This window comes from Caretta caretta, chromosome 15 (genome assembly GCF_965140235.1).
Source record: "Caretta caretta isolate rCarCar2 chromosome 15, rCarCar1.hap1, whole genome shotgun sequence".
NCBI lineage: Eukaryota > Metazoa > Chordata > Testudines > Cheloniidae > Caretta > Caretta caretta.
The window spans coordinates 11,063,743-11,083,461 of record NC_134220.1 but is presented as its reverse complement, the minus strand read 5'-3'; the positions used below and the strand labels follow the sequence as shown (position 1 = coordinate 11,083,461).

The following is a 19,719-nucleotide window of genomic DNA, read 5'->3' as shown; positions in this document are numbered from 1 at the left end:
CCCTAATATACCTGGGACTTAAAATAATAACAGGGCCTCTAAATCCAAACCAATTCTTCCCACCCTGGAAGCACACCCTCAGCCCACCGAGGTGACTATGGCATAAGAAAAAAATTCCATTCTCCACCTTCTGCTCTCTCAGTGTTAACACTACTAGTGCACTGCACTCAGAGCACACCCTTGATTCAAGGATCTCAAAGCCCTTGACAATCTTTAATTAAGTCTCACAACACCCCTGTGAGGCGGACAAGTATTCTTAGCTCTGCATGGAAAATGGAGACACAAAGCTGTGTGTACCAGAAAGACAGTGGTAGAGTGAGGAGCAGAATTTAGATCGCCAGTTCCTAGTCCTGTGCTGTAACCACTACACTTGCTAGCAGTTTCCTTTTCAGCCCTAACCTGCAGTTATGAGGAAGACATTTGCATTATGTCATATCACACTGCAGTCCTTCTGGGATTCCTCTCGAGCTGCCAGCCCATTAGATCCTGATGAGTTCTCCCCCTGATCTTTTTGGGCTGGTCTGCTCAAAAGGATCCAGGTATCAGCTGCCAAGGACACCACCCAGTTGTGGAATCTGGTATCTGATCCCCAAGCTGATCTTCCCACACACACACACAATGATCAGAAGTAATTGACTGGAGATAGAGAGGGATGGATGCACAGCAGGATGGGCAAACTGATTGGAAGGACAGATGGATTAGAAACACCAATCTAAAAATCCCAGACAGAGCCTTGCTGCTATTTTCAACAGCTGTCCTGGGCCAGTCAGTTACCTGACACTGGTCTGGTCTACACTATAGAGCAGGGATCAGCAACCTTTGGCATGTTTCAAAGTAGCAGCCGTGTTAGTCTGTATTCACAAAAAGAAAAGGAGTACCTTTGACATGTGGCCCATCAGGGTAAGCCCCTGGCGGGCTGGGCCGGTTTGTTACTTGCCATGTCCGCAGGTTCAGCCAATCGTGGCTCCCACTGGCCGTGGTTCACCGTCGCAGGCCAATGGGGGCTGCAGGAAGGGCAGCCAGCACATCCCTCAGCCTGCGCTGCTTCCCACAGCCTCCATTGGCCTGGGACAGTAAACCACGGCCAGTAGGAGCCGCAATCGGCCGAATCTGTGGATGCGGCAGGTAAATAAATTGGCCCGTCCCGTCAGGGGCTTACCCTCATGGACCATGTGCCAAAGGTTGCCGATACCTGCTCTAGAGTCAGGTCTACACTAAAATGTCGCTCCCACTGATGTAACTTGCCCACTACACCCACTGAATAACTCCACCTCCACAAGAGGGGTATAGTCAATGTCGATATAGTTAGGTCAACTCAGTGTCAGTAGGCACTGTGTTCCTTACATCGACTGTTGCTGCCTTTCAGAAGCCATCCCATAATGCCTCACACTGACAGTTAAATCTGTGTTCCTGGTGAGGACATGCACTGCCGACACAAGGAGTGTAGTGTGGACATGCAAAAGTGATTTAATTACTGCAGTGGCTGTATGTCGACGTAACTTAGGTCAACATAATTTTTACTGTAGGCATACCCTTACACTTTGTCTACACTAGAACTTCCTTCGGTATAACTTACATCGCTCAAGGGTGTGAATAATCCAGAGAAGCTCTCCCACCAACATAGCTACCACCTCTTGTGGGAGGTGGAGTAATTAAGCCGATGGGAGATCTCTCTCCCGTCAGCTTGGAGCATATTCACCAGAAGTACTACAGAAACACAGCAGCGCTTCTGGTGTAGATGTAGCCTTAATCTAGAGCCAAACTGGCTATATCAGGAGATCATGTTTTAACATCATTAGATCTTACATTATGACCAAATAGTGTTATATGCATGTTATAGACTCATATTAAAAAACAAAGCTCTAATATGGCTTGGTGACATGGTTATTATCTGGTTTAATTGTAGCTATACAGGAAAGTTCAAACTGCATTATAACAAGGATAGAGCACTATTATATTACAACCTAACTCTTAAACCCATTACTTTAGCTGCATAGATGGGGGCCAGGAGGTATTATGAGGGATGCACAGAACAGATATTCCCATCACAAAGTTGCTCCAGTTCTGCCTTCTTCCTCTCACTGGGTCCCTGTGCTATATTCCCAGCTCTGTCACTAACTCACTGAGAGCAACTCACTTAACCTCTTTGTGCCTTTGACTCTTTCTGGGACTTGAACAAGTCACTTAGTGTTTATGTACCTCAGTCTCTCCTTCTGTAAATGAGGATAAGAATAATAGAGATAAGCCAATAGTGAGGAAAACATTCACAAATATTCTTTCAAACTTGAAAGTTAATTTTGATTTAATCATTCACATCCCTTTACATTCACTGCCCATGAATACTTAACTGCCACAAATCCTCATGAAAAATTAATTTTAATAGTATATTCGCTTGTAAATATCACATTTTGCACTGGTTTGATTAGTTACATAAGTCATCCAGTCAGGGAACAGAAACAATACCACACGACTTACAGAAACAGACCACATAGCATAAATTGCAAATTTTGAATGGAAAGTATTTCACAATTCACAAACTACCCTCAGACCAGGAATTTTTCCAATGAAAACATTTGTCAGTAATTTCAAATAGCTAATATATTTGCTAATTCTGAGATATTGCAGATAGAGAACAAGTATAAATTCATTACGTAAATTGTTCATTGCAGTTTATTCACCCAGCTCTTCCTGATACAAATCCAATCCAACCCCTTACCTCCTAAACAAGGATGGCCTGAGGAGTAATTAGGTACTATCTATAAAGCCTCTTGAAGATGAAAAGTGATTTATATACCAGGGATCAGGTTCTAGGTCTTGAAGTCAGCTATGAAAGGTTAGACCATGAATGCAACTGGTAACACCACTCAGAACCAGTTGGGGCTGTTTGGAGATGAGCTTTCCTTGAGACCCCCCCTGGAATGAAGTTGGTGAGATAAGAGAGACTTCAGCTTCCCCTATTCACTTTTCCAACATCCAGGCTAATGTCATAAAGACTCATTTTTAATCTCCTTAAATGCAGGCAGATATGGAATTGAGTCAGAGGAAGGTCAGAGCCAGTTTGCGTCAACCCATCCTCCTGAGGCCCTGAGCAGACACAGTGGAATGTGAAGCACATTATGTCAGCTCCTGCAGGCCTGGCTGAGGGCTTAGGCTGCTGAGCACCAGTGTTCTGGCCGGCTGTCTCTGAAGTGGAACGGCTTAAAGGTCAAGGATGACAGAGGATGCTAGAGCTCCACCTCACAAGCAGACTCCTACTCTGCCTGCTTCCATCCCCACTTTGCATTTTAGGAAGTTTCAGAATAAGGTATGTCTACAGTATGAAATTATTTCAAAATTATTCTATTCGAAATTTTGGAAGCTATTTTATGCATTCGGTCTTCTGTGTACCCACTAAAGTGCGTGAATTCGGTGGAGCGCGTCCACAGTACCAAAGCTAGCATCGAATGTCGGAGCTATCCCACAGTTCCCGCAGCCCACTGGAATTCTGGGTTAAGCTCCGAGTGCATGATGGGGCAAAAACATTCTCTCGGGTGTTTCTGGGTGCGTGTCATCAGTAGCTCCTCCCTTCATGAAAGCTACAGCGGACAATTGTTTCGCGTCTTTTTGGCGTGCAGACGCCATTCTGCTTTCAGCAGACAGTGCATCGCTGCTCTCCTGCTAGTATGAATCCACCTCTCATTTCCTCTCATCTTCCTATGTAATCTCTACTATCTACTCTTTCTCTTCCTCATCGAACGCTTCGGCTGCCAATTCTGCTCAGCCATCATAAACCGAGCAGCACAGCTTGACCATTGCATCCTGCCTGTTTTCATCGCGCACGTCCCTCCTCTCTTCGTATTCATGTAATGCTTTACGCGACTCCGCAATTGTTTGCCGCCATGCATTCAACTGGGCCCTATCAGTGTGGGAGGTCTGCATGAGCTCGGCAAACATGTTGTCCCGAGTTCGTTTTTTCCGCCTTCTAACCTGGACCAGCCTCTGGGATGGAGTAGATAGGGGTCACGTTGAAACATTTGCACCGGCTGCGGGAGGAGAAAAAGGGAGGGTAGTATTTTAAAAGATACATTTTAGAGAACAAAGGGGACACTCTTTCTCAGTGAAACAGGCAATTCATAGTACACAGCACAGGTTCTTTCTGTACAAGGTCTCATTTTGCCTCTTATACTGAAGTGCCTGCCACTTTGGTGTGAGTAAGCCATCACATGCGGCCGGGCAACAGAATTCACCTTGCAGGCAGCCATGGTAAGCCCTAGGGGCACGCGGGGTCCTGCTTCTTTCGCATTCATTTCAGTGCTTTCAAACTGCCGGGCCCCCTTTCCCATAGCAAGCAATGCCTGGTGGGTTTGCCATATAAAAGGAGGGCCTGCGGGCTCTCTGGGATGATCGCTTCACACAACACCCCTCCCCCCCCCACACACACACAAATACATACACCGCGTGGCTCCGATGATGCTCTGAGCAGGGATGAGCCCTTTAACCTAAACGCGAACAGCCCAGTGTGGCTGGGTTTCCCCCCACCCCCCGGATCCAATCAAGCTCTCACTCACCAGAAGTGCCCTCTCCAGGGTCATGGTCCAGGAGCATGCCTTGGGAGTGGGGGAAAGCTATTGGCTCCAGCGTTAAGAATTGTTCCTGGCTAGGGGGGAAAACAGATTCCCCACTTGCCGCCTGGGCGCTGTCCTCCTCCTCCTCCTCTTTGTCCTCCAAAAGCTCATCCTCCTCGGTCCGTGCTACTCCCACCTTGCAGGTGTCCATGGACAGTGGTGGGGTAGTGATGGTGTCACCCCCCATAATTGCATGCAGCTCACGGTAGAAGCGGCATGAATGGGCTGTGACCCAGAGCGCCCGTTCACCTCCCTTGCTTTTTGGTACGCTGGCCTGAGCTCCTTGATTTTTATACGACACTGCTCTGTGTCCCTGGAGTAGCCTCTTTCCGTCATGGCCCTGGAGACTTTAGCGTACGTATTTGCGTTTCTTTTTTTGGAACGTAGTTCTGCCATAACAGATTCATCTCCACAACGGTACCTCCCGTTCGGACCATGCTGGAGCTCGTCTGCGAATCCGGGACTGCGTGGTCTCTTGTGATGGTGGACTCTGCATGGTCGCCTGTGATGGTGGACTGTGTTGATGGTCACCTGTGCTGATGGTGACCAAACAGGAAATTCAAAAGTTCCCGGGGCTTTTACTGCCTACCTGGCTAGTGCATCGGAGTTCAGAGTGTTGTCCAGAGCAGTCACAAGGGAGCATTCTGGGATAGCTCCTGGTGGCCAATATCGTCGAATTGCGTCCACAGTACCTGTAACCCAGAACTGCGATCACGATTTTAGAGTTACTCCACTTGCCGAGCCCTTTAAATCGAAAAAACTGGTTTGGTCATGTGGACAGAATCAGTTTTATTTCGAAGTAACTCGGCTAATTCCAAAATAACCGCATACTGTAGACCAGGCCTAAGAAAGGGAAGGCCAATGGGGTCAAGGATATGCTGAGATGTTTCCAAAGACTTAGACATTTTGGGGGAAGATCATTGGGTGTCAGCTAGAATATATCTAACTGCAGTCCTGGTAGAAGCCCTGACACTCACTTATGGGTAACAGCTCTGGGACCTGCTATGGCAACTCTGAAACACAGTTTCTTCAGCTCCCCAGAGCATGTGGATTTATATCAGTCACTTCTTGCACACTCTGTATTATTGATGAGATGGAATCAATATACAGATTACAACTGAAGACATGCAGCCTGGTGACCTTTCCCAATTAACCAGTTTATTCTCTAACAGTCCAAGATAAAGATTTATGTTTATAGACTGTCTTTAATCCAAAGTTCTCAGTGTTTTACAAACTATTTACAATGTGCTTAATACGCAGTACAGAGAGGGGACACTGTCACCCCCCACCCTCCTTAACACTGGGTGACTCCATTTTGAGGAAACACCCGAATCTAGAACAGCTTGTCTCCTATAGCATCTGTTAAGGTCTCCCGCAGCAAGGCAACCCCTATCCACTGACACAGCAACTCTCTCAATTTAGTCTTTATCCTGAATCGCTCTCCTGCTGAACTTCTCTATCTTTAACACACACACCCCCGCCCTTTCTCAGTAGACACCTCTCTCTCCTCATCCCATCCTTCATCTGTGTCCACACTAGTGCATGAATTTAGGCTTTAACAGTTAGTGAAGTGTGTTTGTTGAACTCAGCTTTGAAAAGCAAACAGTGGTGACCGACACTATCTTCAGAGTCAACATGCCCAGTTATACTGGGTCCTGGATCTGGAAGCCATACAGAAAACATAGCAATTGTAAATGTTCCTGAGAAGAAAGGGAGCAGATGTTGTCATAGCATAGACATACCAGGTCCAGGAGGATCCATCTTAGTCCTGTCAGCAGGTTCAGTGGAGGTTTGCAGCTCAGCAGAGATCAGATGCTTTGGGCATCTTCACACACACAGAGGAATCATCACATCAAGGCCTACAAGGAGCATTCTCTCATGGTTAGAAGTGAACTGGAAGTTAGGACTTCTTTCTTCTATTTCTGGCTATCTCACAGACTTGTACGCAAGTTATTTAGTTTTTCTCTGACTCAGTTTCTCTCCCTGCAAAATGGAGATCATACCTACCTCACAAAGATGTTAAGAGGCTTCCTAATTCATTACTTCTTGTAAAGTGCTTTGAGAGTCTCACATAAATGGCACTATAGGAGGACATTTCATTACCAGAAAAAGTTTGATACTCAAAGAATTTTTCTACTCAAAGCTGTAGGGTGAAAGGGTGTAAATTGGATTAATAAAGGAAGCCTGGTTGCAACCTAAACTATGAAGAGATTATCAGTCCCTCCATAATCATTACAAGGTGATGAAGAAATCACCAGAACAGAGCCCAGTGCAGCTAGGCCAGGGTTGTCCTGCCAGTTACTTTTTCTTGGATCATCGATGCTGTCACAATGTTATGTTGATGAGGGTACTGTGCAGTGAATATACTGAGTTCCTCTTTTCCAAGCAAGATAAGTGCCCAGTCGAGCCTGGCCAGAGTCAGGAAGCATGTTCTAACATGGGCATTAATTGCAGATGGAACAGGGATGGCTCAGGACTGCTCTGTGCATCTCTACCACATCAGCAACAGTGAAGCACAAGTGACATTCTGCAGGAAATGAAGCAGGACAGGACTCTCTCTAAACACTGTTTCCCCTTTGCTTTCTGTGTCTCTCCTAATCAGCCTCCTGGACTGAAAACAGAAGCCTTCCCTGTGCACAGGGCCAAGCCCTGAGCATGCACAGTGCACATGTCCTATTGGATTACAGGGCAGAGCACACTCACGTGGCCCAGTTTGTCAGAGACTCAGCTGTGTCTCTGCAGAAAGTAAAAGGAATGAGGGGGGTATATGTGAAAGCAACCTGCGTCTGCACATTACAGTCAGAAGGCTGGAAACAGGATTCCACCTGGGGCTGTATAAGCAAGCAGATGTAAATTGAGACTTTCTGCATGGGGGAGGGGCACCTCAGGGTGATAACTCAGGACCCCAGCCTATAGGCAGGAAACTTGGTGTATCTAAAGCAGGAGACCTAAAAGTGGAGAGGACAGATCAATATTACCTGCAGGCTCACTGCATCTATAAGTGGGATGAGTTGCAGACATTGTGAATTTCCCTGAGAGCCCAGGGGATGGGAAGACGAGGTGAAATCATCTGGATACTGAAACACAAGGTAATGCAGTAGAGACCTGCTCAACACATTCCATCACATGGATGATTTAGTTGGTGTTGGTCCTACTTTGAGAGGGGATTGGACTAGATAACCTCCTAAGGTCTCTTCCAATCCTAATATTCTATGATTCTATTATTCATGAGGGAAGCAGGCTTGATCCATGATATTGTCAGGGCAAGATGATACCCTCTCATCATCAGTCCCATCACCTGTAGAGGGCAAAGGTGAAGGGCTCTCAACAAACCCATTTTGGACTCCATGCTCCCATCAAAGCTATTCACATCACAATCTGTAACTACCATAAAAGCTTGGCAGAAAAGCATGTGATCCCAGGTGGAGGGGAGAGGAGTGAAGAACGAAAAACCAGATCAAGAGAGTTGGCATCCATTTCAGAGGGCAGGAGTTTATCATCCAGGACAGTACTTCCATTGGGTTTATTGCTCTTCTTTCTGCCTAGAATTCAGGTCATGAGATGTTTCCACACTGAATTAACAATGAGCTCCCACTTTCCGCTAAATCCTTTCCTTATAGCATGCCAATAGTCCCACATGATTTCATTCCAAGGACCACTCTGTGAGAGGGAGTCCATCCCATGAATCACATGCCAGACCAATCAGCTCCTCCCCCCCCCGACAATGCTCTGCCCCCCCAATCTCTCATACCTAAATACTCTACCTGGTCTCCTATTTTACTCCTTCTCCTTCAGCCTCCCCAAAGGTGACCAGATGTTCCGATTTTACAGGGACAATCCCAATTTTTGGGTCTTTTTCTTCTATAGGCTCCTATTACCCCCCACCCCCGTCCCAATTTTTCACATTTGCTGTCTGGTCACCCTAGCCTCTCCACACCTCTCCCAATTCCAAGGCTTCACAATCTCCCAAGCATAATTTTCTGCTTTCTGAGGTGGTTTATCAGGACCAGAATCAGACTGAGAACCACTACATTAGTGCAGCAGGAAGGAGGAGCTCTGCCACTTGGATTTCTGCGGCTGTTTTTACCTGGTGGGACAAAGAGAGATACAAACCAGGATCCACAGTCCCAAAATTCACAGGCTTCTATGCCTTCTCTAAGGAGAATCTCCAATAGCTACTAGTAATATGTTTTTTATCCTGTGGGCTATCAGAGGAACCCACAGTCTAACATTCCAACCAGCAGGGGCAGTGCTGAGCACACACACCAGACAGTACAAGACTACAGGCAGGTTCCACAAGGCGTGTTGGAGACAACATTGATATTCTGTGTCACTGGCTCTGGGTCTCCCCACATCACAGCCAGCACTGGGCTGGAAGTGGAAAGATCCAACCATGGATGTAGTGGCAGGAAATCCCCTTCTAGTCATAACAAAATATTCTCCACAGCATCTGGCCCTGTGGAGGACTTTGTCAGGTAACGGTCTGTGACCAACAGAGGCAGGCCCTGTGAGAAAGTGTGACGTTACTGACATAACCTGTAACCACATAGATTGTTGTTGCAACCTCTGTTATATATTTGCAGAAAATATTTTATAAAGGTTGTCGTGTAAGGTGTCTATGGAAAGGTTATGATTTGCTGATTATAATTATGCTATCTGTATATGTGTATCATTTTTGTAGTTGAAGTTATGAATATTGGCTATGTACTTGTATATCAATGTGTTTTGATTCTAAGCAGCCTCAGTGAAGCATTTGGTCAGCTTCTTGAGAAGGGACTATTCTCAGTAAGTGCCCAATCAAGAAACACTTAGCTGACAATCAATTTTGGGAAACGCCAATCCACATCTGAGCTTTTCTGGGAACGTTCAAACTAACATGTAAACAATGGCATTGGCCTGTAAAGTACTGAGTCATGCATGGACATGTGGCTTGCCCATGTAACTCCAGGCTCCATCTTGCTGCTGTGATTGTCCACAGGGCAGAGGATATAAAAGGCTGCTGCATCTCCTCCATTTTGTCTTCAATACTGCTTCTCGCTTCTGGAGGAACGTTGCTACAAACTGAAGCTCTGAACAAAGGACTGAATGACCCATCCCAGCTGTGCATGTACTCCAGAGACTTAATTTGAATCTGTACTTTATTGCATCACTGCTACAAGCCTGAACCAAGAACTTTGCCGTTACTGTATGTAATTGATTCTATTTAACCAATTCTAGCTCTCATCTATATCTTTTCCATTTTATGAATAAACCTTTAGATTTTAGATTCTAAAGGATTGGTAACAGCGTGATTTGTGGGTAAGATCTAACTTATATATTGACCTGTGTCTGGGGCTTGGTCCTTTGGGATCAAGAGAACCTTTTTTCTTTTACTGGGGTATTGGTTTTCATAACCATTCGTCCCCATAATGAGTGGCACTGGTTGTGATACTGGGAAACTGGAGTGTCTAAGGAAATTGCTTGTGTGATTTATGGTTAGCCAGTGGGGTAAAACCGAAGTTTTCTCTGTTTGGCTGGTTTGGTTTGCCTTGCCTTGGTATGCAAAGGAACCCCAGCCTTGGGCTGTAACTGCCGTGCTTTAAGCAATTTGTCCTGGATTGGTACTCTGAGCTGGGTCCCACCAAAGCCAGCATTGTTACAGAAGGCCAAAGTACATCAGCCCTACCAGAGTCTCCATGTGCGAGATGGATGACAACCTGGTAAGCAAAAGATGCTGATTATTGTTTTTATGATTGGTTTTCTCTTAAATTCTTTTGTTCTGAATAAATAGTACTTTGCTTCACGAGAGCTGGTTGGTCACTGAATAAACCCTGTTATTGTCCCTGAAAGAGCAAAACTGCAGGTGCTGAGCTGAAGTCAGATTGGCTGAGGTGATCACTGTGAATTACAGGAGTTTGAAGCCTAAGTCCCTGGTCTGGAGGAAGATGATTGCAGAATCCCACCTGGAGAAAGGTGACAGCTGGAGGCCTGAGACCTAAGTTCTGTGCCCTCAAGAAGGTCATGATGGGGTCAGAGGCAGAGTTAACATAAGAATTGTGACACACTCCCATTAGCTTTAATAGGTGACAGGATAAAGCTTGCAGGATCCATCATTCACTGCCTTCAGTACCTGCTCAAACTAGTTATGTTTGTATTAATCATTAAGAGAGGAGTGTTTGATGGTAGCAGCAAAAGGACAGAGACCCAAAGGCTGCATACAGGGGAGGGCAAGACGAGGGCAATGGATACGGGTGACTCATGTGCAATGTCCTGTGGAGCCATCTCACTCCTCGGTCTTTTATAAAACTTCCAGGCTTTGTGCAGCCCAATCTGTACTTAGTGAAGATGGGGTGAATGGCAGAGAAGCATCTTTTTGTGTCTGCAGATCAGTAGCACAAGCACAGACAAGCAGATTTTGAAGTGTAAATGAGGTTCCCCACAGGCTCAGGCAGACAGGGAAATAGAAGCCACAGGACACTGCCTTCCTCCCACTCTACTTGCTCAGCCAATTGTCTCTCTCAGAAGGAAGCAGTAAACTTCTCTTGTATGAACCCACCAGGATGCACAGCAGGCAGCCTAGGGAGCAGAGGAAACAGGAGAGAAATGGGAATTATTTTGCTGTATTACCAGATGTGCTGCCACTGCTGCCATTGACTGTCAGCCCCGTAACCTGAAGCAAATACTCACCAACAACCACATACCACACAACAGAACCACTAACCCAGGAACTTATCCTTGCAACAAAGCCCGTTGCCAATTGTGCCCACATATCTATTCAAGGGACACCATCACAGGGCCTAACAACATCAGCCACACTATCAGAGGCTCGTTCACCTGCACATCCACCAATGTGATATATGCCATCATGTGCCAGCAATGCCCCTCTGCCATGTACATTGGTCAAACTGGACAGTCTCTACGTAAAAGAATAAATGGACACAAATCAGATGTCAAGAATTATAACATTCATAAACCAGTCGGAGATCACTTCAATCTCTCTGGTCACGCAATCACAGACATGAAAGTCGCTATCTTAAAACAAAAAAACTTCAAATCCAGACTCCAGCGAGAAACTGCTGAATTGGAATTCATTTGCAAATTGGATACTATTAATTTAGGCTTAAATAGAGACTGGGAGTGGCTAAGTCATTATGCAAGGTAGCCTGTTTCCTCTTGTTTTTTTCCTACCCCCCCCCCAGATGTTCTGGTTTAACTTGGATTTAAACTTGGAGAGTGGTCAGTTTGGATGAGCTATTACCAGCAGGAGAGTGAGTTTGTGTGTGTATGGGGGTGGGGGGGATGTGAGAAAACCTGGATTTGTGCAGGAAATAGCCTGACCTGATTATGTAAAGAGTTGTCACTTTGGATGGGCTAGCACCAGCAGGAGAGTGAATTTGTGGGGGGGGGTGGAGGGTGAGAAAACCTGTATTGTGCTGGAAATGGCCCACCTGATGATCACTTTAGATAAGCTATTACCAGCAGGACAGTGGGGTGGGAGGAAGTATTGTTTCATATTCTCTGTGTATATATAAAGTCTGCTGCAGTTTCCACGGTATGCATCCGATGAAGTGAGCTGTAGCTCACGAAAGCTCATGCTCAAATAAATTGGTTAGTCTCTAAGGTGCCACAAGTACTCCTTTTCTTTTTGCGAATACAGACTAACACGGCTGTTACTCTGAAAACTGAAGACTGAAATCTAGGACTGAAAAGTCTTGTGTATCTGAGTTCCAAAGACTAGTCACAGAGTTTAAGGGGAGAAGGGACCACCAAATCATCAAGGCCAGTGGTTCTCAACCCAGCGTACGTGTACCCCTGGGGATATGCAGAGTTCTCCCAGGGGGTACATCAACTGCAGTTTCCACGGTATGCATCCGATGAAGTGAGCTGTAGCTCACGAAAGCTCATGCTCAAATAAATTGGTTAGTCTCTAAGGTGCCACAAGTACTCCTTTTCTTCTATCAACTCATCTAGATATTTGCCTAGTTTTAATACAGGCTACATAAAAAGCTCTAGCAAAGTCAGTACAAACTAAAATTTCATATTGACAATTACTTGTTTATACTGCTCTATATACTATACACTGAAGTGTAAGTACAATATTTATATTTCAATTGATTTATTTTATAATTATATGGTAAAAATGAGAAAGCAAGAAATTAGTCAGTATAGTGTGCTGTGACTTTTGTATTTTTATGTCTGATTTTGTAAGCAAGTAGTTTTTAAGTCAGGTGAAACTTGGGGGTGCGGAAGACATATCAGATTCCTGAAAGGGGTACAGTAATCAGGAAAGGTTGAAAGCCACTGATCTAGGCCAACTGCCTGTATATACCACAGGCTACAAACACCACCCAGCCACACCCACACCAAGCCCAACAACCAGAATTAGACCAAAGTATTACAGCTCTCAGAAGACAAACTATTATGTGCCACAGGCAGAGAACACGAGGGACTAAGGTGTTGTCAGCAGTTGGAAATGGAATTGGTTGGAGATGGAACCTGAAAATGGAGTGGGGCTGGATGCAGTTTATGAATAAAGGACCCTATTGCTCACTGTGCTAACTTGAGAGCCTTGTTGTTACTGTATGTTCTTGTTCCCATTCCGTTAAATTCAAAGGGCAATTGGATTGTGGGAAGCGTAACAGGTAGGATCTTGAGTTAAAGCTTGGCAGCTCTAACCAGTATAAGTTGAGGAGCTGGCTGGGATCCCTTCAAAGCCAAACCCTCCCCATCACCCCATCAGGAATTGCAACCAGATGGCACCTCTCTGTTCAGTTCTTTATCAGTATAACCTCCAATGACAATGTCTCCTCCTCTGCACCAGCAAATTGGTGACAGTGCCAGAGTAATGCCTGGCTCCTGCAGTAAAAGCATGGTACCCCTCAATCTCCTTTGAATAATGAATCCTTTAGTGGGTTTAATACAAAACAGTGCAAAACAAAGGAAAGCCACAGAGAAGCCAAGCACACTTCACCCATCAATGGAACCATGGAATTCCCTGTCCAATACCATCCACATCTACCTACTGCTCAATGCCATGGATTATGCCATGCCTCAGTGATTATCACTTAGGACTGTAGAACACCCCACTCAGTGCCATTCACACTGCACCTTTCCTGGAGCCACAGGGCAACCTGTCCAATGCAATCCATGCCCAGTGCCCATCACTCAGGGTCACAGAGCTCCCTGCCCAACACCATTTATACCCAGTGCCTATTGCTTGGGGCCACTGACCTCCTTACCCTATACCACCCATACATGCCTGTGACTTGGAACTACTAAGCTCCCTGCCCAGTACCACCCATACTGCACTGGTTGCCCCACTGCTCACTGCCTGGCCCCATCTACTTCACACATCACAGTGGAGCTGACACTTAGGCTCTTTCCCTGACAGTGGGTTCAGTTTCAATGCCTTGGACATGTCTTCATTTGAGACCCCTTTGGCTTTTCACTATCTTCATTCCAAACTGGTATCAGCACTATGGCTGAACGGGGGATGAGGTTCCCATCGTACAGCGACACAGCAGAAGCTTCTTCACCTCCTCAAATCAAAACTGCTCTACATCCCAGGCTTCTGGACAGGCTTCTACTCTTTCAGAAATCCTTTCACTAACCACGCACCATGCATTTGGAACTTTACTTACATAATGGACAAACTGGGATTAGGGAAACTTGATTTACATAAATCCCTGTAGTTTCCAAGAGTGAGGGCACAAAAGTCCTAAAGTTCCAAGGACCAATTCTTACTGGGAGACCATGTGTTTGTGACCCCCACTGGCTGCCCGAACTCCATTACCAAGAAAAGAGCTGAGGGCTGCCTTAACTTTCACCTTTATCAGAAAATAAGTGGATAGGGTGAGAAATCCATGCCAATCCAAGGGTGGGATCAGATCTAAGGACAGTGGGGGCCAAGCCTTCCCCATCCAAAACCAGGAACATTTTCAGCTTTTATTTTTTGCACTAGAACCAGACAAGCCACCATGAAATCACTTATCGAAAATGAAACTAACTTCTCTAGAGGAAAGAACTTACTTGCTAAGGGCTTGCTTATTCTTCCCTTCCTGCTTCTCAATTTTTCCTTCATTTATCCTGATGCTTTTCTTCGAGCTTTTCCAAGCCAAGTGTTTCCTCTACACTCACGCTTCTCTCCATTTTCATTTCTTTTTCTTCAGAGCATTTTTCCTTCCTGATTTGTCCTCTCTCCCTACCTTTTCCCCCCTTCAGTCTTCCCTTCTCCCCTCTCTGCCCCAGCCCCCCATCACCATCGTTCACACCCCTGTGCTCTTACTCCCCTTTGCTCCTCTCTACTTCATTTTTCAACCAAGGTCCTCTCGCCCCACCGGGCTGGGCGGGGGAGCGGGTGCACTCACCCCCTCACACACATGGGAATGGCAAGAGTCTTTCGGAAGGTGAATGGGTCACAGTGGCTGGGTAGGGTTCCATGGGCCAGCGGAGAGCGCTATATCCTTGGAGGGGACCTAGGGCAGATCTAAGCCTCTCACCGTGGAGGAGGGCCTGTGACGGGGGGGGGGGGGGGGGCGGCAGAGCTCGGAGGGCCCCGCACCGGCAAGGCAGGGGTCATTGCTTGGCAAAGCGCCTCCAGAAAGAAGATGGGAGAGAAACAGGGCCAGGGGCTGGGGGGCAGCTGAGGACAGAGGGGCCAAGGGCGGGGCCAGGGGTCTGACAGGACCTTAGTCAAGCCAGCCAGCCCGCCTTGCCCCGGCTCGCACTGGCCGGAGGAGGCGGGGCAGACGCGGGGACCCGGGAGGCGAGGGGCGCTGTGCGATGCTCTGCTGCCACCGCGTGGGGCTAACGCTGGGGCTGGGTCCTTGGGCGGGAGCGGGAAAGCAGGGGATGCGCCGCGAGGCGCTGCCGGGGCTGCCGCAGGGACCCCGCGGTGAAGGGGGGAGGGGCGGTTCTCCGCTGGCTAGTGCCCCTGCGCTACCAGCCAGCCGCGTGCCGACAGCGGGAAGCGCGCAACCGCCAGCGGCCTGGGGCCGCGCGCGCCGCTCAAAGCCTTGCGCACGAGGACGTAATGCGCGCGCGCGGGCGACGCTCCCTCGCGGTGTTTCCTGCCCCTCCGGCTCCGCCCCTGCTGAATGTCGATTGGCTGTAGCGCTTACAGACGACACTCCCATTGGCTGAGCTGAGTGTCTGTCTGGTTCGGCCTGTCGGGGAGGCTGGCGCGCGGCCGGAGGACAAGGAGAGATGGTGCGGTTCAAGCACAGGTGAGGCTGGGGTCTCTGCTCCGCTCGGCGCGGTCACTCTCCCCCCCGCCCCTAACGCGGTGCCTTGCGCTGTAGGTACCTGCTGTGTGAGATCGTCTCCGAAGACCCCCGCTGCCGGCAGTGCATCGACGAGCGGGCGGTGAGCGCTGCTGCGAAGGATGCGGTGGCCCGGACCCACGGGGACTACGGGCTGGCCTGCTGCTCCATCTCCTTCACAGGTCTCCGGCTGCCCCTGCTCCCGGACCCCCTTTCTCGGGGGACTGCGCGCACCCCAGAGACGGGGTCGGGGGTTGCCCATCGATCACTGGACGTAGAGCGCGGGGTGTTTGTTTCGGTGTCACAAGGGGTGGGTGAGTCTTGAAAAATCACCAACAAATGTGTGTCATTCCTGCGCTAAGCGGGGTCTCCGACGATCCGGAATGGGCCTTTCGCCCCCACTTCCCAAAGCCCTGCCCGGGGCTGAAAGGAGATTGAAGTGCAGCCCCTTGGCTCGTGGCAATTTTTCTGTCTTAGCAGCCCTTGATGAAAGTGCAGTGCGTTGTCGTACCCATCCTCCTGACTGGAGGCGAGAGGCTGCCAGGTAGTGAGGCTTGGGAAGAATCAGCATAGGCCCTTGCTGTGTCTAGTCTCCTACCGCCTTTCATGCTGTGGCTGCACAGCCAGCAAATATGTAGAGTTAGTTCTGGAAAACATTTGAGGCTTTGCGTCAGTATAAGCTACTTGGAACCTCAGGTTCTGTAAATAAACCAGAATTTCTGAAATAGGATATAATGTTCAAGTGAGCAATGAAAGATCAATTGTTCTAATCAGCTGTCTTGTGTGCCCAGTGAAATATCTCAATGCCTATACAGGCATAGTTCTCTTACGTTGCCGAAAGGACTTCTACAGGCTCCTGTGGTCAGCTCTTCCCTTTGTCACTTACTTAGAAAACAGAAACCAGCGTTATTCCTGTTTCTTCAACACACTACATGTTGGAGGTAAGATTTTCAATAAGTTTTCTTTGGGGGCCTGTCTTACTTACTTACAGGAGAGTGGGTTTGTGTGTGGGGGTGTGTGTGTGTGTGAGAAAACCTGGATTTGTGCTGGAAATGGCCCAACTTGATTATCATACACATTGTAAGGAGAGTGATCACTTTAGATAAGCTATTACCAGCAGGAGAGTGGGGGGGGGGAGGTATTTTTTCATGCTTTGTGTGTATAAAAAGATCTTCTACATTTTCCACAGTATGCATCCGATGAAGTGAGCTGTAGCTCACGAAAGTTTATGCTCAAATAAATTGGTTAGTCTCTAAGGTGCCACAAGTACTCCTTTTCTTTTTGCAAATACAGACTAACACGGCTGTTACTCTGAAACCTCTAATTCCTCCTAGTGCAGCAAGATCTCAGAACTTTGAGATCTTGAGTTTCTTATTACTCTTGTAATAATTAGGAGGGAAAGAGCCCTCAGTTATTTAATGTTTTTCCAGTTATATGACAGATGAAGCCCATGTAATGCCTCACTGAGGCTAGCACAAACTCACTTTTAATAGGTCATCCAACAGCAAAGACATTCTTCATTCTGCTATGGACTCTAGAAGCTCTGCTGGTTTTTTCATTATGCGGAGTTATTCACTCATCTGTCCTCCATTATTCTGTTACTGCTTTAAAACAAAGGCCCTCCTACTTTGCAGATGTGACTTTATTCTCTCAACTTCACTACTTACAGCAAAGAGCTAGCCACCCTGATCACATTTTGGTAATCTGCCATCGGAGAGCTGTTTTGATCAAATCTCAAGTGGAGGAAAGTGGTAACTGAGTCCCTGTCAAGAAGTTTCAAACAGGGAAGGAAGGCTGGAGGGATAGTAAGAGTTCTTTCATTGTTTAGCACAATTTCTGTAGCTGATTAATATTATAGCCTGTGCTGTTCTTGCTGTTTGATCCACTACAGTACTACTACCGGCATGAGCAGGGAGACTACATTCTAGCAGCGTTTAAATGGACTCTTGTGCTACTTCGTTGCATTTAATTTGCTTCAGCCCTCTGCTAACATACAGAACTTGTTCCCGTGTTTCTCCAACAGGGACAATAAGAACATGTCAGAAGTTCCTCATTCAGTACAATAGGAAACAGCTGCTGCTACTATTGCACAACTGCACCAGTGAAGGTAAGCAGCTGCTCCATTCATACATTCTAAAAGGGGCCTTGTTACACATGGACTTTATGTTGTATGATGCATTTGTTATTTCTCTCCTGTCAGTCTGGTTATTTGGTAGAGCTGGGCTCCTCAGCTGGTCAGTGTAGCTATGTAAACTTCTTGTACTTCCCTCTTTGTGAAGGCATGTTGAATAGTGACACTTTTCATTGTGTACCTCACCCTCATTGTTGCAGAGGAAAGACAGTCCATCCAGAAGTCAGTGTTAAGCTGTTGCCTTAAGGAAGTGGAGGAGGAGCAGTCTCAAAGTGGGGATGAAGATGACTGTGCAGAGACAGACTGAACATAAACCTAAAACTAGTGCAGTGCCTTCTGTGAGACAATCGGATAACTTCCAGTTAAAAGATGTCCTGGGCTTTCTGCCCTGTGCTGAGCAGATAAGGATTAAGACATCTCTTGCCCAACTTTTTTAAACATTTGATTTTTTGGAAATAAAGGGTAAAATATGTTGCTTTCTTGTGAAATCACTGTGCAGCAGCCTTAAAACTCAACTACAGCACTCTTTAGGTTAAGCTATTTAAGCAAGAGTTTGAATCTCTTCAAGCCAAGAGGGGGAAATGGAGTGGTGGCTTTCACCAGGTTGTATAGCAGACGAAGGGTGGTAGGTTGGCTGTTTTTTTAATGGCATGGGAGAATAAGCAAGCTATTCATTGGAATTATTTGAAGAATGGAGCAGTGTTTTGTTTTGTTTTTGTTTTTAAACAAGTCCAAGGACTAAGTTAACCAACTACACACATCTATGGGAATCATCTTAGTACTGGATCAGGCTTGCTTTTTATAGTAGAGATTAAACTGACTTAGTATCCTACAGAGGATATTTCTTTGAGTATGGTTAAATATATTGCCTGCTTTTGTAGTCCATGGTTAACCTGTTTCTAACTGTCAAAGAATAAGTTTGAGCAACTGCTCTACTACCTTAAATAACACACTAAGAGCTACCTGGGGTTTTTGATTGAAGCGTGCTTATAGTGTATTAATTCACACTGCTGAGGAAAGGTGAACCATTGCTACTAGGAGAATGTAAGGCCCCCTAAAAATGTTTTTTTCCAGTATCTATGGAATCCTAACATCAGTAAGGTTTAGACTGCAAAACGCCTACTGTAGAGGGCATCACAAATCAAGGTTAAGATATTCATAGCACTCAGGGAAGAACAGGAGTTGATGTAAAAGGAAAGTTCCCATCACTGAACTAATTCAGCTCACAGAGGAGCTAGTACAGACAAGGCTTCAGTGAGCTGCCAGCACCTTCTCTAGGCCAAAACTATTCCATGCAACCTGGCTGTTGAAGTTTCTCTTAAGTACAAGAGCAAGTAGTGGCATGTTTTCTGTTGAGTCCTAGTGTAAACAAAGCAGTTTACTCTAGCAGATGGAGAGAGACGAGTTAGTGTTAAATAAAATGGTTTGCAAAGGAATGGGTATATGTTGGACATTGGCTGAAAGGTTCTTAAAATTTACTTTTAGCCCCCTCTCAAAAAAAATTGGAATAGGTTCAGAAAAGGACAACAACAATTAGTGGGGGGGATGGAGCAGCTTCTATATGAGGAGAGATTAACATGGGGATTTTTCAGTTTAGGAAAGACAACTAAGGCAAGATATGACAGGCCTATAAAATGACTGTTGTGGAGAAAGTAATAAGTGTTATTTATGCTCTCTAGCACAAGAGCTAGGGGGCCACTAAATGAAAATAGACAGCAGGTTAAAAAAAACACAGCAAGTATTG

At 46.5% G+C, this 19,719-nt stretch overlaps 1 protein-coding gene and 1 long non-coding RNA gene across 8 annotated transcripts; one reads left to right on the top strand and one right to left on the bottom strand.

Moving 5' to 3' along the window:
* Window positions 1-2,273: 2,273 nt before the first annotated feature.
* LOC125622703 (uncharacterized) lies at window positions 2,274-14,802 on the bottom strand. 4 transcript variants are annotated; one of them, XR_012665182.1, is made up of 4 exons: window positions 14,613-14,802; window positions 11,085-11,159; window positions 4,548-5,296; window positions 2,274-4,022 (listed from the first exon to the last, which is right to left on the bottom strand). It is a non-coding gene; the product is annotated as an uncharacterized LOC125622703 (long non-coding RNA). The 4 variants fall into 4 exon arrangements; XR_012665183.1 differs by lacking the exon at window positions 14,613-14,802 and adding an exon at window positions 11,418-11,601; XR_012665184.1 differs by lacking the exons at window positions 11,085-11,159; window positions 14,613-14,802 and adding an exon at window positions 6,347-11,076.
* A 930-nt stretch (window positions 14,803-15,732) lies between these two features.
* Window positions 15,733-18,447, top strand: POP5 (POP5 ribonuclease P/MRP subunit). 4 transcript variants are annotated; one of them, XM_048820902.2, is made up of 5 exons: window positions 15,733-15,808; window positions 15,884-16,026; window positions 16,735-16,785; window positions 17,868-17,951; window positions 18,176-18,447. In XM_048820902.2, the coding sequence occupies exons 1-5, from the start codon at window positions 15,789-15,791 to the stop codon at window positions 18,280-18,282; spliced, it is 405 nt and encodes a 134-aa protein (XP_048676859.1). In that variant the 5' UTR covers window positions 15,733-15,788; the 3' UTR covers window positions 18,283-18,447. The 4 variants fall into 4 exon arrangements, with proteins under 4 accessions (XP_048676859.1, XP_048676858.1, XP_048676856.1 ...); XM_048820901.2 differs by having other exon boundaries at window positions 16,636-16,785; XM_048820899.2 differs by having other exon boundaries at window positions 15,884-16,158.
* The last annotated feature ends 1,272 nt before the right edge of the window (window positions 18,448-19,719 follow it).

Coding starts and splice junctions, on each gene's coding strand:
- POP5 (XM_048820898.2), top strand. CDS start 15,789: ATGGTGCGGTTCAAGCACAG. Junction 16,786..17,867: donor CAACACACTACATGTTGGAG/GTAAGATTTTCA, acceptor TTTCTCCAACAG/GGACAATAAGAACATGTCAG. Junction 17,952..18,175: donor GCACAACTGCACCAGTGAAG/GTAAGCAGCTGC, acceptor TCATTGTTGCAG/AGGAAAGACAGTCCATCCAG.